Source organism: Hydractinia symbiolongicarpus, chromosome 5 (genome assembly GCF_029227915.1).
Source record: "Hydractinia symbiolongicarpus strain clone_291-10 chromosome 5, HSymV2.1, whole genome shotgun sequence".
Taxonomy (NCBI): Eukaryota; Metazoa; Cnidaria; class Hydrozoa; order Anthoathecata; family Hydractiniidae; genus Hydractinia; species Hydractinia symbiolongicarpus.
Genome location: NC_079879.1, coordinates 27,466,495 through 27,482,139, shown reverse-complemented (window position 1 = coordinate 27,482,139; position 15,645 = coordinate 27,466,495). Strand labels below are relative to the sequence as shown.

The following is a 15,645-nucleotide window of genomic DNA, read 5'->3' as shown; positions in this document are numbered from 1 at the left end:
ATTATATGTTTTCAGGGTACGGTCATGTTAAGAATATTATCAAGAAGATATGATGCTCATATTAGTCAAAAAAAAGAACATGGAGGCTGCAACGAAAATATGTGTACCTATGTCAAATAGTTCAGCGTTAATGTGGGCAATGAAGAACACAGCCACTGCATGCATGTGTCTAATTGTGATGAAAGTAATGTGCCAGATGATGTTTTTTTAATTGTTTCGTCGCTGTGACGATTGAAATAAAGATTACGTCTCCAGCTACCACAGTTGCCCCTAAAGAAAATTTGTTAGTTATTATCTTACATTTATTTTCGCATCGGAATTTTTTATTATGGAAGAATAGTAACTACACTCACTTTCATTCAAATTTACCTGGCACACTTTTCATTTCTTCGAGTAGCTGTTGTACATTATTTCAGCCACTCTCGTTGTTTTTTGAGCTCATGTTATGAAGGTCTTTCAAGATAACATTTTTCCCACACAGATTGGAAATATGGTTTTGAATTTATTTTTTTGGCTTTCACTTTTAACATTTGTGATGCCTGCAGCGAAAGGTTTTCATCAAAACATTCCTGTAAGAAAAAACGGAATATTTGACTCGCCGCAAGTATGATATACGGTCGGATTTTTTTTTGTGCATACCGATAGCAATATATATAAAAAAACCGATAGCAATATATATAAAAAAAACTTGCGCATTATGTTTGCGCTTTCCAGTAGAAGCTGATTTAAATTCTTTCCCCCCATGAATGCAAGCGTAGTCTGCGTACTTCAACTCTTCCTTAAAAACTTTTTTGCTAGCTCTTTTTGCTCCACTTTCTACTGATCTTGAACTCCTTACATACAGTTGTGTAAAAGTTGACTTTTCATGCTCGTTAATAGCCTTTAGCAATTCGTCAAAAACTAGAAAACTACCAACATTCATTTTTAATAAATTAATTTTTTTAATTAACAGCAATTCTTTCACTTGTAAATAACTCACGAGGAATGCTATTTTGCACCTTCTGCAATATTCTCCACGCCACGCACAAAGGGCGTCACTGGTGATTTTATGTACGCTTACCAGCATTTTACGCATTCACGTACTTGTAGCAAAAAAAAATTAAAATACGGTCACGTACTTGTAGCCACTTCGGTTTGTTTTATTGTTTTATTTTTATTATTTTTGTTATTATTATTATTTTTAGATAAAAACACTACGAAGGAGAGTTTGTTTTACTATTTAGCTTTCGCTTGCATTTTTTACTATTGCACCACTATTCATTGGGTTTGGCTTGAACTGTTATTTTCCTTGACGAAAGGATCTGCTGTGGCAAAATGGCTGGAAATATTATTAGACTAAAACCTCTAGAGTTTGCTCACATATTAAACTTGGTAAGAATTACTTGATACTATGCAAAACTATTTCTTTGCATCTTGTAATCAGGGAAAATGAAAATTTTTGAAAAATTCTTAGCTAGCTAAAAGTATGTTTAACTTGCTCTAGGTAGCTAACTAGGTATATTGATAAAAATAAATGATACGTAATATGTTCCACAGAGCAAATTCAGCCACACAGAGAGGTACACACATACTTACTTAATGAAATTGGACCAATTTTTTTAAATAATCAGGCTGATTTAAGCAGACTATGGAAATAAATTAAGCTACTGTTGGATGTATGGCGTACAATTTGCCACTTTAAAAGAAAAGAGTTAGCAATTACGTTGCGCTTGGCGTTGTGCTGCCCTCTTGTTGCTTATTTTCAAGATTAACACTGTGGGACATTGGCAATTGAGTATATATAAACTTTAATATGAGCTACCTTGGAAAGGACCCAGAATGATACATGTAACAATTTTGCTATCAAAGGTACAATTTCACCAACTAGGTTTTGGACTGGGAAAGAATAAGCAAGATATGCTGCTAAATTAATATAAGTCAGCCCAATACTATTTTAGGCCCTTCTTTGCTTGTGTATAGGTATATACAAAATTTGTAATAAAATCTCCTCAAATCTATCATAATAAAGTCTGGAAAAATTGAATCACCCTTGCAGGAAAAATCAAAAATTGGGAAAACATAGGTCTGGAGAAGATTGTGAAGCAGTGGTCCAAAGATTTTTTTCTCGCTTATTCAAGCAATGTTTTTTATTAGGGATTTATTTATAGAAATGGTGTACATCATTAAATGAGAGAGTAAGTGCCTCACAGTGCCGTGAATGGTATTTATTTTGTGTTGACTATAAAAATGGGAACCCAGATGCTTTAACAAGAGAAAAATTTATGAAAAGTTGGTGTTTCCTTTATTAAGTATATACAAATTAAAAAATAATATAAAATATAAAAATTATATAACTAAAATCATTTTTATCCAAGAGTGCATAACTTAGCGTACAAATTAACAAATGTTTTGCTACTATTATCTATATTAAAGTAAAAGGTTTGTATATCATTAAATACAATATTTAAGTTGCAAATAAAATCCTGGTTTATAGACACTCTTTCTACTTCTGCAACTCTTTTATTAAAAATTGTAACTTTGTTATTTAGAACACAAACATCACATATCTGGAAACTGGCCCAAAAAGTTTAATATTACAAGAAAACCAAATTGTTGTTTATGGTCCTTCACCATTTATTGTTATACCTCCTGGTCACTACTGTAAAATCATAAGTCCAGCTAAGTAAGTTAAAATTATTATGATTTGCTTCTACAACCAGTTTTGTTTGTCTTCATTTTACAAATAAATTTATAGATTGCCTGTACCATATGAACAACAAGCAGAGTTAAAATTTGGGCAGGAGGAAGTTAGGTTTCATCAGGTACGTTATAAAAATTATTTATTTGGTAGTCAGAATTGCTAAAACAACATTTACAACAGCAAATGGTACCTTTCAAAACATCTTTTGTTTCATAAAAGAACTAAAAAACGTTATACAATTGTTATTAAAAATCTGCAAAATTTGTGAAGTACACAAAATCAGAGAGAGTCTAAGGAAAAAGAAAAACACTTGAGTTTGTTTGCTATAAAACTATTTATTTGCTTTAAAATTTGAACAAACACTTAAACTTTTATATTATTACATTATTTTTAGGAACCCTTTCCATTGTATCCAGGAGAAGAATTAGCTCATTCTTTCCGATCTAGTCAGTATTGCCTTTTACATTACATTATATTATCCTATGTGAATATATATTAGTCTGTCTGTCTGTCTGTTTTTCATGCAAATTGGTAGCATGACAGGCAGACAGACAACTTTTTTGGTCTTGTCCTTGAAAGCCCAGGGGTTAAAATATTTTTATTTTGTTACATTTTAATATGCCATTTGTTTTTATTCATTATTTAAAAAGAATTGTTATGGTTACCAATATATACTGCAGAAATTCACTAATGGCGTTGTAGCAATAATATATATATAGAAATTTATACCAATACTTTAGACTACAAGATGGCTATTATTAAGCTACCAGTTGTACCATCATGCAAGGCACTAAAACTTCAAGCCTTGGTTTCATTTGATGACAATGGAGTGGAAAGAGTAGCTGGAGAAGAGTGGCAAATTGAGGGGCCAAGGACTTATTATCCAAGACCAGAGTGTAAAAATCTTGGCATTGTAGAACCTTGTGTAATATTACTTGGAACTGCATTGCGATTGAAAGCTAAACAAGATTTGGTTGATAAAAATGGAAAAGAAAGAATGACAGGTTTGGAGATTCTTTGTGAAAGTTTAGGCTGTCCAGGACTTGTTAGAAATTTTGAAAATATGTACGAATTGTCAGAAAAATTAAACTTTTTACAGAATATCAGAAATAATGACAGGAATGTTATACTTTCCACTAAGTCCCAGTATTGCATATGTTTTTCATTCAAATATTATGCTTTTTAATACCTTTTTTATCTTCACCTTGTATTTTTTTCCTCCTTTGTTTCCTTCAATTTTTAACCTTTATATTGCATTTTTTCTCCTTTCTTGAATACTCAACTTGAACATTGAACTGATAAATTTTATGCAGTATTTGCTACTGCTAATCTCAAAGTTGAGCTAAAGCTAATCTAGAAAATATAAAAATTAAATCTTTTTGTAAAAAAATTGAACAAATTCAACTTTTGGTTTAAATATTATTTTCATTTGTTGCAAGTAATCATAATTTATTTGAAATTATCAAGTATTTATAGGCAAGATAATTAAATTTTACAAATTTAGCCATACAGAACTGCAAATTTAACTTTCCAACAAAAAGATTGATATTCAGCCACAGAAGTGTACTAATTTTGTTTACATTATATGTTCATATTGCTGCCATTGATTTCAACACATAAAAATTAAACCATAAAATACTAAATTCAATTTAGTTTACTCTAAAAGTTTAGTGTGGTTCTTAACTCCTTGGAAAATGCAGTGCATTAATTGTTATATATTTTTCGGGAATAGCTAGTGAACTGAATTTATTTAATTGCATCAAAATATTATACCTTTTACCAAACAGTTTTCACCCTTGAAATGTTGATTTCAAAATAAGGAAAATTAAAGTTTGTTTTTTATGTTTCCATTCAAAGGAGAAGAATGGTTGCAAAGAAAACCAGGCTCCTACTTACCTGGTGCTTACGAAGAAGTCCTTGAAATAGTAAAAGGAATAACTCTTACTATGCATGAAGCACTACATATGACAGCTCAAAGAAAATTAATAGATGGTCTTGGTAAAACAAGGTATGAAATGTTTGATTTTGTTCTTGATTTTTAAAGTGATAAGTTCCTTTTTTCATACTAAAAACCTGTTTTCTGAAATCTGCTTAGTAATGACACACCTCTAAACATGCAATTCACCACCCAACTTATCACCCAAGTTTTAAAACTTTTCTACTATCTTTGTTGACAATAATAACCAATTATCCTGGGTTGTACCTAACTATTAACTCTCAACCTAAGCAAGACGTAACCCTAACTCTAAAGATTTAGTTAAGATTTCAGCACACATCGATAGATAAAGAACTTTAATTCAACATTCAACGATTTATCACAAACAAAAAACACAGTTTATTGATTGGCTATACTTGTAATTAAGTTCAATTGTAGTATCCCTGCTTTTACCTTTCTGAAGAAATACTAGACGTTCCTGCAGCAGCAGAACTGTTCTTTACCTGCTTAATTATTTTTTTAACATTCTTTTAATGATTCTTTTCTGTCCAATCTTGAAACGTGCCCCGTCTTAAAACTGGCCAGGCCAATCTTCTGACAGTGATAAATGGGTAGCCAGTCTTAAGACTGAACTGCATGTCCAATCTTAAAACAATTGTCGAAAACAAAGAGAACCTCTTAAAAGGAACTTAAATTGAAACTTTTTTTGGCAAATCAAAAGGCGAAAAATTTATACCATTTATATAAATATGTGTATAAAAAAATTGAGACTATTCAACCATATATGGCTGACTATCGCTAGCTAGAGCTAGCTAAACTTTTCATCCAAAATAAAGTTAACAGCTAACGATTTATCTGATTCTTTATATATGAACCTTTTTTAATAAAATATTTGGTCACTACGAGCTGTATATAAATCCCAAGTGTATAATACGTGCTAGCTATAGCTAGCTAGCTAGATACGATTTTTACTATGCCCAAAAAACTGACCTGGTCAGTTCAACAGTTTTTTGTTTTTCCTTTTTTTGTTTATTGTATATCCCAAATATGATGTTTTAATGTGCCTGAGGATGGTTGTTCGGGCTTGCAAACAACAGAGCTTGTGTGGCACATCCCTTCTTTAAAATTTAAAAGGCGTCTAAAGATGGGCCTAACATGGTCTCCTGCCCAATCTTGTAACGCCTGTGCAGTCTTAAGACTGGCCGGTCAGTTTTGAGACTAGCATTTTTATGCCAAAAGATTGGGCAGTGTCCTAAGATTGAGCAGAACAGCTCTTCCAAATTACATTTATTTATTTTGTCTATACTGAGCATGTCATCCTTACTCATAGTCTTTACTTAAGATTACAATGTGTCTGTATTATATAATCAAGTTTAAAAATATGTAAAAACGAATAATGAATGTATCACGTTTTTAGTATCAGTAATCGCTAGAACAAAGAGTCATGTGCAAGTGACCTCATACAGCAGATTTAAATCTTCCTTTTTGAATTACTAAGAACATATTATCATTAAAGTTGAACATTTAATATTTAAACTCATGGCAACATTTGTCTTAAACTATTGATAGTATGTTGTATATTTCTAAACTAGTGCTAGTACCAGGTATAGTGATCAAACCAGTTACATTGTTTAGTATTTCCATCTTACTTTTTCACCTATTTTAGAGTTTGTGGTGAAGACTGGCTTGTAACATCTGAAGATTCACAGTTATATATACCAGAAGTTGGGGAGGTGGGTTGCTTGTCGTTTTTGTAAGGCTAAAACCACTTGGCAAGATAGCTTTGTGGGATTGGCTTCGATGTACTTAGTGCGGTCATCGTGAAATTCGGATGTCTTTTCATAAATCTTAGCCAAACTGTAGCGGTCACGTAGAGAAATTCAAAACTGCTGTTTTAAGAAACCACTATTACACCACTTGATTACGAAACTTTTTTTAAAAAATGATTTCAGCATTTTGCTGGGATTTTGAAACAGTGTTGCTTATAGTCTGATAGAGATTTATATCTTAAATCGGTCTATTTGAACCAAAATGATAAAATACTTATATCAATTGTAGTTAGTCTTGTTTATCATTTCTTACTTTCCAGTCCTAACGTTTGTTACTTCCAGGTTATTGTTGAGCAGAAATCACGAACTGTTTTAAAAAGAGATCAATATGCTGTTGTGTTGAATCCTGTTGACAAGTCTGGTAAACAACAGTTAGGAAAGAGGGAATTACGTAAAGGACAAACATCATTTTTCTTAAAACCAGGTGCGCACGTATACCATAATGGCAGATCAGCGCATCACAAAGTTTATTGAAATATTTCCCAAAGTGCATATCTCTTTTGTTTAATTTTAGGTGAACAGTTAGAAAATGGTATTCAAAATGCTTACCTGCTTGAAGATAATGAGGCGCTCATATTATCAGCTGCTTATGCATTCACAGATACTACAGGAGAAGGTAATTATGTATATACACTTTCCTGGCTGGTTCTTACTGAGGGTAGTAAGACTATGCTACAAAGATCACAAGCATTACGACGCCTTAATTGAGTGCTAACCTTTACAACAGCATTAACATTTTTTGCGCATGCGCTACTATTCTAATAATACATAATGCAATTTCTTTATCAATCAAGAATCACTTTTTGCAAAAACAAATCAAGACATTGAATAAACGGTAACAAGTTGTAACATTTGAGTGCTAACCTTTACAACAGCATTAACATTTTTGCGCATGCGCTACTATTCTAATAATACATAATGCAATTTCTTTATCAATCAAGAACCACTTTTTGCAAAAACAAATCAAGACATTGAATAAACGGTAACAAGTTGTAACATTTTGCCACTATATATGTAAATTTAAACATTGTAGAACCAGTTGAGAGAAGTCCAGGGGACGTTTGGATGATCACAGGTCCACAAGTTTACATTCCATCAGTTGAAGTTGTCGTTAAGGTGAAAAGGTGAGGTATTTTAAATTTCCATAAGTCATGCAGACAGAAGGAATGTGGTCGCCACATACATTTATTGGTTATACACGCAGACTAATGACATTTTAAATTTGTCTTTTTTAGAACTCCGTTGGCTTTGGGGAAAAATGAAGGAATATATGTTCAAAATACAAAGACAGGGAAAGTATGAAATGAATTCGACTTTTTTTTGATCAAATGTACTTTGTTTACCACAATCTACCTCCCAAATTCCTTGCATATTTAGGTGCGTACAATATTGGGTCCTACAGCTTATCTTTTAACGGAGAACGAAACCTACTGGCCGAAACCTTTGTCTCCAATTGTTGAAAAGATGCTAGCGTAAGAATCACCTTTAAATTCATTACAAGGTCTCCCATGCTAAGATATGTTTTGCATGATTGGCTTTTTATTGTAGTCATGGTGGATGTTGGGGCGAAGGAGATATTCGTAAACTGGCATACTTTGAATCATCTGTAGACCAGTGTTACGCGACCGGCAAGGTATGCATTTATATGTCGATACTCATTTTTAACATATTCTATTTTTGTGATGTTTTTTTTTCATTGTTATCGACTTTATATTCTTAATGATATTAATTTTTGTTTCTTATTCATAGAGAGATCCAATTAGAATCATTTCGTACAGAGTCCCTCCAAATGCAGCTGTTCAGGTATATCTACTTTTTTATTACAATTTTAGCTTTCCTTCGCTTGCGAGTTGATTCTTTTTATTTTATTTTTCTCTTACACCTATTTTGCACTTAATAAAAAACATTTTTTTTTAGACTACAGATTTTATGTATATTTTTTGTTGTCTGAAAATAAATGGTGCACAAGTTTTAATATGTTTCACTATTCTTAAGGTTTACGATCATCAACAACAATCAGCTCGTGTTGTCTTTGGACCAAATTTGGTAGGTTACAATCTGTTGCTAAAATATTATTGCTAGTGTTGTTGCAGCTGTCGTTATTGATGTTGAAAAAGATACTCAAAATAACTCTTCTTGCTATTTACAGGTCATTTTAGAGCCAGCTGAAGAGTTCAATGTTTTAAGCTTGAGTGGTAAGCAATCATAGATTTTGTGAATACTTTTTCATAATTTTATTTATGTCGTTGATTAAGTTTACTTGTATGTGTTTTAGCTGGAAAACCGAAAAAACAAAATGCTCTCATGTCATTGGCCATTATGTTGGGCCCAGATTACATCACCGATATTATAGAGGTTCGTCTTTTAACCAAGGCATTGTAAAAAGATTAAGGTTCCATAGCATCTTTAGTTTTCAATTTTTCTCGTTGTTAATTTGTCAGTGGCAACGATATTCTGGTACTTCCAGTTGATTTACGAGCCCAACACGAAGTTATAACTTGACTATTTTTGTCATTCAGCTTGTCAAATTTTTGTCCATATTCGGTGTTAAAACTGTCAATCAGTTTTTTTTTGAATATGTACTGATTGTCTAAATTTCTAGTTGGATTGACTCGTATATTTTTTATTTACACTTTTTAACATTTTAAATATATACACACTAGATCTGTACGTAGATTAAGGCATTGTTTTTTTTATATCAGGTGGAGACACTAGATCATGCTCGATTGAGTATCAAATACGCAGCCAACAATAAATTTGAAGTAAGTAACTAAAGTACATATCCGTCAAGTTGTCCGTGACGACTTCTGCTGTCAATTTGTCCGTGACGACTTCCACTTATACTGCTATTTTTATTCAAGTGCATCCCAGGGGATAAAGAATCCGAAAAGAAATTGTTTTCAGTTCCTGATTATGTCGGTTTTGCAACTAAAAATATCGGTAATTATTTTCCTTGAAATAAATTATTATTTTCGCTTTATTTATATTCAAGTGAAAAAATAAGTAATTTTCGCGAAACAGACCCAGATCCTTATTTGGAATTCGATATCACGTGACATGAGATTTAAACTATTATTTAAAAATTGGTCGTACGAACAACACATGCGGAGTAATTTCACTTTTATGTTTAATGATTCATACGCGTATCTAGTAACCTGATTATATGCACAGGTAATGGTGACAAAAAACTAACCTTGCATTGGATAAATCTAATTTTGAGGTCTATGTAACCTTCTCCGCAATTACCTTTTTATCATTTATGTTACGTTCACGATTTTTAATTTAGCTAGTCGAATCCGTGGTTGTGTCGCCCGTACAAGTTTCGATGAGTTTCATCGTTACTCTACTAAGATAGTGAAAGAAGCTGTTTTTGGTGTTGATGAGAAAGGTTGTACTCGCAATGCATTAACATTTACAGAAAACAATATGGTAGGTGTTGTTGCGGCTGTTCTTGTTGTGACATTTTTTAAATATAGTTTTAAACACCATAGAACATGTTTTGTTCACTTTCTGTAGACTCGATTTCTGTTTACTGGGTTAGTTTTCCTTTGGAATTCTTCCAATGTTTTGTAACAACGATCCAATAAGAATTATTTCGTATGTTGAGTTTCTCTTACGATAAAATGTCCGCACGTTTTGTCAGGAACAGAGTTAAAAGAAACACCTTCGTGAAAGTTCAGTCCACTGAGAAAATATTCATTTCCTTCAAACCTTTTTCTTCATGTTTTGTGTTTTTTAGACTGTAACCAACATCGATGTGCAAAGCATTGAACCTGTGGATTCTCACATGAGAGACAGTTTACTAAAATCAGTTCAACTGGCTATTGAGATTTCAACTCAGTATGTGTACTTTCTCTTATCTATCAAGCTAATGTATTATATGAGATAAAAGAGTCAATGTTGCAAACGCACATGGTACGCACATGGTCTCAATCGAGTCTTTTGTGTGTCGTGTTTAAGTTGGATGCGAATATATCTGTTCGCTTAAAGCCTTGTTAAGTTAATCTTCATTACAACTTCACTACAACTCATTTTTTTAGGTCTATTGAGCTAGCAGCATCTCACGAAGCCGCTAAGAACGAACAAACTGCTAGAGGCAAATTGGAAAAGAATAAGTTAGACAACGAGAAGGTAAAGTTGACAAATTAACTTGGTTGGTAAAAACTTATGTCAAAATATAAAACATTTTTAACTTTTACAAGTATTTGTCAGTGAATATATAAGTGATTTTTTTTCAGGCCGCTGAAGATGCTCGCCGTCACTTGTATGAATTAAGAGCCATCACTGCAGCTGTGGAATCATCTGGTCATGCAAAAGCTGAAGCTGAGGTATTCTTTTGTTTTTGTTGAGTTATCCTGTTCGTGTTTAGTTATTCGGTGTTGTAATATCGCCCGCATACTTACGGTTTACGTAATTCCGAACTATTTGGATGTGTGATTCGTTAAACAAAGAGAGTAACGAAAGTATTTTTAATTCCTTTAAAGGCTCAAGCGGAAAAGTCGTTGATCGAAGGAAGAAGTGCTATTGAAGGTAAGCAGGTGTTAAATAAAAACTAAGACTGTCAACCTATAAACGCTTATGTATATTTTATTTTCCATACTTGACACTTCGAGCGTATGTGTTTGCTTTCTGATCTTGTGGCTAGTGAATATTCCATTGATTTTAGGGAGATATTGTCGTAGATATAGTTTTCATAGTGGATAACGTACTAAACTTTCAGCGATTTTTGTGTAATATAGTATTTTATTTTACTTGTTTATAAACATAAAAATGTAACAGCCATCTTTTCTATTCTAGCTGCTACTTTAAAAACAAAAGCGGAAGAAATCGAAGAAAATGCGAAGTTAGAGAGTCTGCAAAAGGTAAAAATGTTTTTTTGAATCGATTTTTTATAACTTTCAGAAATACACTTTTGTTATTGTTTTGTGGAGCAATGAGTTAATGTTAAGACAACCTTGTCTCCATTCTCTCGAATGATTACCACCTATAGGCATTTTATATTTCAAATTGATTAAAATGATATTTTTTTTATAGCATCGGGCGTCAGAAATCTCTTACATGAAAAAAATGAATGAACTCGACATTCACAAAGCGAAAGAGTTAGCTCGTATCTCCGTAAGTACCACGTGCATGATTGTATTTATCACTTATTCTTCATTATCAAAAAAGTGACTTCTGTCATTACTGCATGTACTCAAAATGGCTGCTTGTCTTCTAAATACTCAAAGTGAATAGCAATCTATCTTTGCCGTCAACACTTCTATGAGAGAAGCTAATGTACGTTATCTTAAACGCATTAAATTTGGAGAGCCATGTTTAAAACTAAGAAACAACTGAACTTTTGGTATGTACGTATAATGAGATTATATTTATTTCTTTTTCAGGCTACAAAATCCCATGATTTAGTTTCATCGATAGGAAGCGAGACAATAAAACAGATCGCAGATGCAGGACCCATCGCACAGGTAAAATTAGTCTGGTATTGTTTCACTTGGGTGTTTATGATTCATTGGTCTACCAAAAGTGTTTATTTTTATTCGGTCTTGAAGTGATCGTTTGTAAACCTGTTATTACCTCCCAACCTGGTTATCATCAGTTGTTTTTACTATTCTATGATTTCTGCTTAACTCAGCAAGTGATTGCATAAAGATAAAATTTTATTGTCAAGCGGCCGCGTAATATACACACGTTCAATTTTTTCTTCAAAAATTATGGTTTGATTTAATTTGAAAATTTTCAATGGTTTCGAACGGTAAGGCAATTTTGACGATAAAGCCGTAAAATTTTGACGATAAAGCCGTGAAATTTTGACGATAAAGCCGTGAAATTCAGAATAACGACATAATGTCATAAAATATTTTGGTTTGTTCTGTTATTGTACAGTTTTATCTTTTCTGTCAAATAAATTTGTTGATATGTTTAGATGGAGATGTTGAAAGCCATTGGTCTGCGTAGCACTATAATTACTGACGGTTCCACTCCATTAAATTTGTACCAAGGTGGAAATGGGTTGATCCATCAAATGTAATCGATAAATGCAAATGTTTTGTTGTTGTTACGTTCAAGAACTTTAAAAGCCACTTTGCACCAAATTACCTTTATTTATTAATTTCCTTATAACTTTTGCACATCTTTTTCGTGAAAGAAGTTTTCAGTTATAATCAAAATGCTTTGTTAATAATGACAAGCAATCTGTCGGAATTTTCATTTCCATAAAATGCTGTGTAGGGTGTCGTTTGCGATGAGAAGAAATTTAAATCACTTCTTTGCCATTTCAACTAAGGATTCTTAATTTGTGTTTTTATCATCGCATCTTCATAAATTTGATAAATTAGTATATACCTTAAATGCAATTTTTGCATTGTTTTTCTACTGTCTGTCCTTTTATAATTTAAATGTTCATTTGTAATGTGAAAAGATGCTAAAAAATTTTACCTTTGTTTTTCCTATGTTGATACTACTGTAACTACAAATTGTAACAGTGAAGAAAATTCGCCGTTGTGACTTATGGATGCAAAAAATAAAGTCTCTCTAATCCTCAAATTTAGAATATGCGAAAATCGCCAGACTCAAGGCACTTTATTTAATTTAGGGCTGAAACCAGTGAAATGTGTCAACCGTTAAAGATACGAGTGGTAAAAGGATCTGCTTTTATTGATTTCAGTTTGCAAACATACACTAAGAATGTATTTATGATATCTCACAACCCTGAACGTGCTAATCTCTGCTATGGAGTCAAACAGTGTCCCGAGGGGCTTGGCGAAATCAATTGTTTAGGTCATTTAAAAATAATGTAATCTATGCAAATAAATGTAATTTATGCATTGTACCAAAGCTTAGGTATATACACCACAATCGATTTTCCAAAGTATACGATTAGAGAGGTTGCGCTCAATTACGTACAGTCTAGCATGTTTGATGAGCAAATTAATATGGTGAGTTTGTACACTTTAAAATCCGTAAAATATTTATTTTATATTTTTTTATATATTTATTTTTACAGTATTATCTTATTATTTATAAGCTTATCATTTTTTAATTGCGGATCGCTATGATTTAAATGGACTGATTATTTATTGAACAAAGGGTTAACTTGAAAACGGTTTGGAACACTTCCTCGCGGCGCACATAGTTTTGCTTAAAATTCTCCGAAATCGTGTAAAATGTGTGGCGGAGTTTAGCTTGATTTCGCGATGATGGAGCTAAAATTGGAAACCCCTGTCAGTTGTCCACAATACTTGAAAAATATGTTAAAAGAAAAAGAAAAGGAAGTGAAAGATGTTAGTAAGTAATTGGGAGACATTACCTGCTGAAATCTACGTAAATATATTTCAAAATTTGACGAACGATGACCGTTTAAACGCAGCCCAAGTGTGCAAAACATGGAACAAGTGTATGAAGTCACCACAGTTGTGGTACACTGTGGAGGTAGATTTCCAAAAAGGCTTATGTGACGTCAACTTACGAGATATCGCAAAAAACTACGGTGAATTTTTTCGTCATTTACACATCAAATGTCACCAGCGAGCTGCAGATAACTGCAGAAATAGCGGAAACTTCGTTCAAGATTTAGCAAGAAAAAAACGGTTGGAATTACAAGAATTCAAATTAGAATTTTGCGAACAAAACCCTTTCTTTTTCTCTGGAAGATGTTATCTAGAAAACCTGCAGGACTTTTTCAACACTAAATCCTTGTGTTACATCACTAAAATTGATTTATCCAAATTTCCAATCGCGATAACAGACGAGTTTTTGAAGACAATAACCAAATGTCACGCCTCTTATCTTGAGGTGTTGAACATTCAAAACAACACATTGGTCTATCAGATATCACGTGCTATGCTAGTCGCATTTGTAAAGAAAGCTCGTCGTCTACAATACCTGTATGTCCAAGCTATATGTTTTTGTAGCGACGTATTAAGAGCGTTTGGAAATGCAGATAGAGCCGAAGTTCAATTTATTTCTCTTCTGTTTACAAGTGCTGCAAAGTATTCCAGATTTGTTACCGACGAGGAATGGTTGATGATAAAAAAGAAATCTCCTAATTTAAAACTTGAAGTTTGGTTCAACCACACTTGTCCATTGCAGTTAACATATCGAGTTTTAGTCCCAGAAGCTCCTGTTTCTATATTGAAATTATGTTTATACTCAATTGTTATTGACCACATCAACTTGGTTTCATCAATCTACTCAACCACATTAGAATCTCTTTGCATTTATACGACAACAAGTCATGAGTTAGACAATGCTGTTCTTAATCTTGTAAAAGAATGTAAAAAGTTGACAGTATTGGACGTGGTGTGTAAAATGAATGATGATGTTGTCAAAGAGATTCTTCAACTCAAACAACTGAAAGAATATACATTGACTACTGAAAAATAGTTACTAATAGATGTTTCAAGAACAGGTGTTTAAGTTGTATTCGTCAACTAGTTGGTTTTACTAAGAAGTCATTGCTGTTTTTTTAAAAAAATATTGTTGCGTAAAGGGGGATTTTCACGAAGCGAATTGAACGGCGAATTCGATGGCGAATTCGATTTTTAATTTTCACGACAAAATAAATAAGGCGCAAAATTCATTGTTTACATTAGTTAACCGCGTTCTGATTGGTAAAAATCTAGCAGCGAAACCTTTAGCCGCTAAAAAGTAGGAACTGTTTCTACTTTTCAGCGAAGCGAATATTTCGATGCAAAATCAAAACAAACAAAACTGCGCATGCTCAGATACAATTCGCCATCGAATTCGCCGTTCAATTCGCTTCGTGAAAATCTCCCTTAAGAAACAAACTCTTTTGCGACGGGATTTTGCAACGTGTTTGTACGTCTTTGTTACCGCCTTTTTTTATCATCATTTAACACTGTAGCCTTCGATACGCTTAGATTTTGTTACAACTTCAATTTTGTTACAACTTCAATTTTGTTACAACTTCAATTTTGTTACAACTTCAATTTTGTTACAACTAAGATTTTGTTACAACTTCAATTTTGTTGCAACTTCAATTTTGTTACAACTTCAATTTTGTTACAACTAAGATTTTCTTACAACTAAAATTTTGTTACAACTTCAATTTTGTTACAACTAAGATTTTGTTACAACTAAGATTTTGTTACAACTAAGATTTTGTTACAACTAAGATTTTGTTACAACTAAGAATTTGTTACAACTAAGATTTTGCTACAACTAAGATTTTGTTACAACTT

General features: G+C 32.6%; 2 protein-coding genes across 2 annotated transcripts; both read left to right on the top strand.

Moving 5' to 3' along the window:
- The first annotated feature begins 1,211 nt into the window (after window positions 1–1,211).
- Window positions 1,212–12,877, top strand: LOC130645796 (major vault protein-like). Its single transcript, XM_057451895.1, has 28 exons — window positions 1,212–1,371; window positions 2,529–2,662; window positions 2,735–2,801; window positions 3,075–3,126; window positions 3,421–3,684; window positions 4,538–4,688; window positions 6,283–6,349; window positions 6,728–6,869; window positions 6,960–7,061; window positions 7,479–7,569; window positions 7,681–7,741; window positions 7,823–7,917; window positions 7,994–8,078; window positions 8,195–8,248; window positions 8,441–8,491; window positions 8,595–8,640; window positions 8,721–8,800; window positions 9,148–9,207; window positions 9,307–9,385; window positions 9,732–9,874; window positions 10,185–10,285; window positions 10,486–10,576; window positions 10,684–10,773; window positions 10,930–10,975; window positions 11,243–11,307; window positions 11,480–11,560; window positions 11,830–11,910; window positions 12,369–12,877. Exons 1-28 carry the CDS (start codon window positions 1,315–1,317, stop codon window positions 12,471–12,473), a joined length of 2,541 nt encoding a protein of 846 aa, XP_057307878.1. The 5' UTR covers window positions 1,212–1,314; the 3' UTR covers window positions 12,474–12,877.
- Window positions 12,878–13,028: 151 nt separating this feature from the next.
- On the top strand, window positions 13,029–15,326 carry LOC130645797 (uncharacterized). Its single transcript, XM_057451896.1, has one exon. It carries the CDS (start codon window positions 13,724–13,726, stop codon window positions 14,825–14,827), a length of 1,104 nt encoding a protein of 367 aa, XP_057307879.1. The 5' UTR covers window positions 13,029–13,723; the 3' UTR covers window positions 14,828–15,326.
- Window positions 15,327–15,645: the final 319 nt, after the last annotated feature.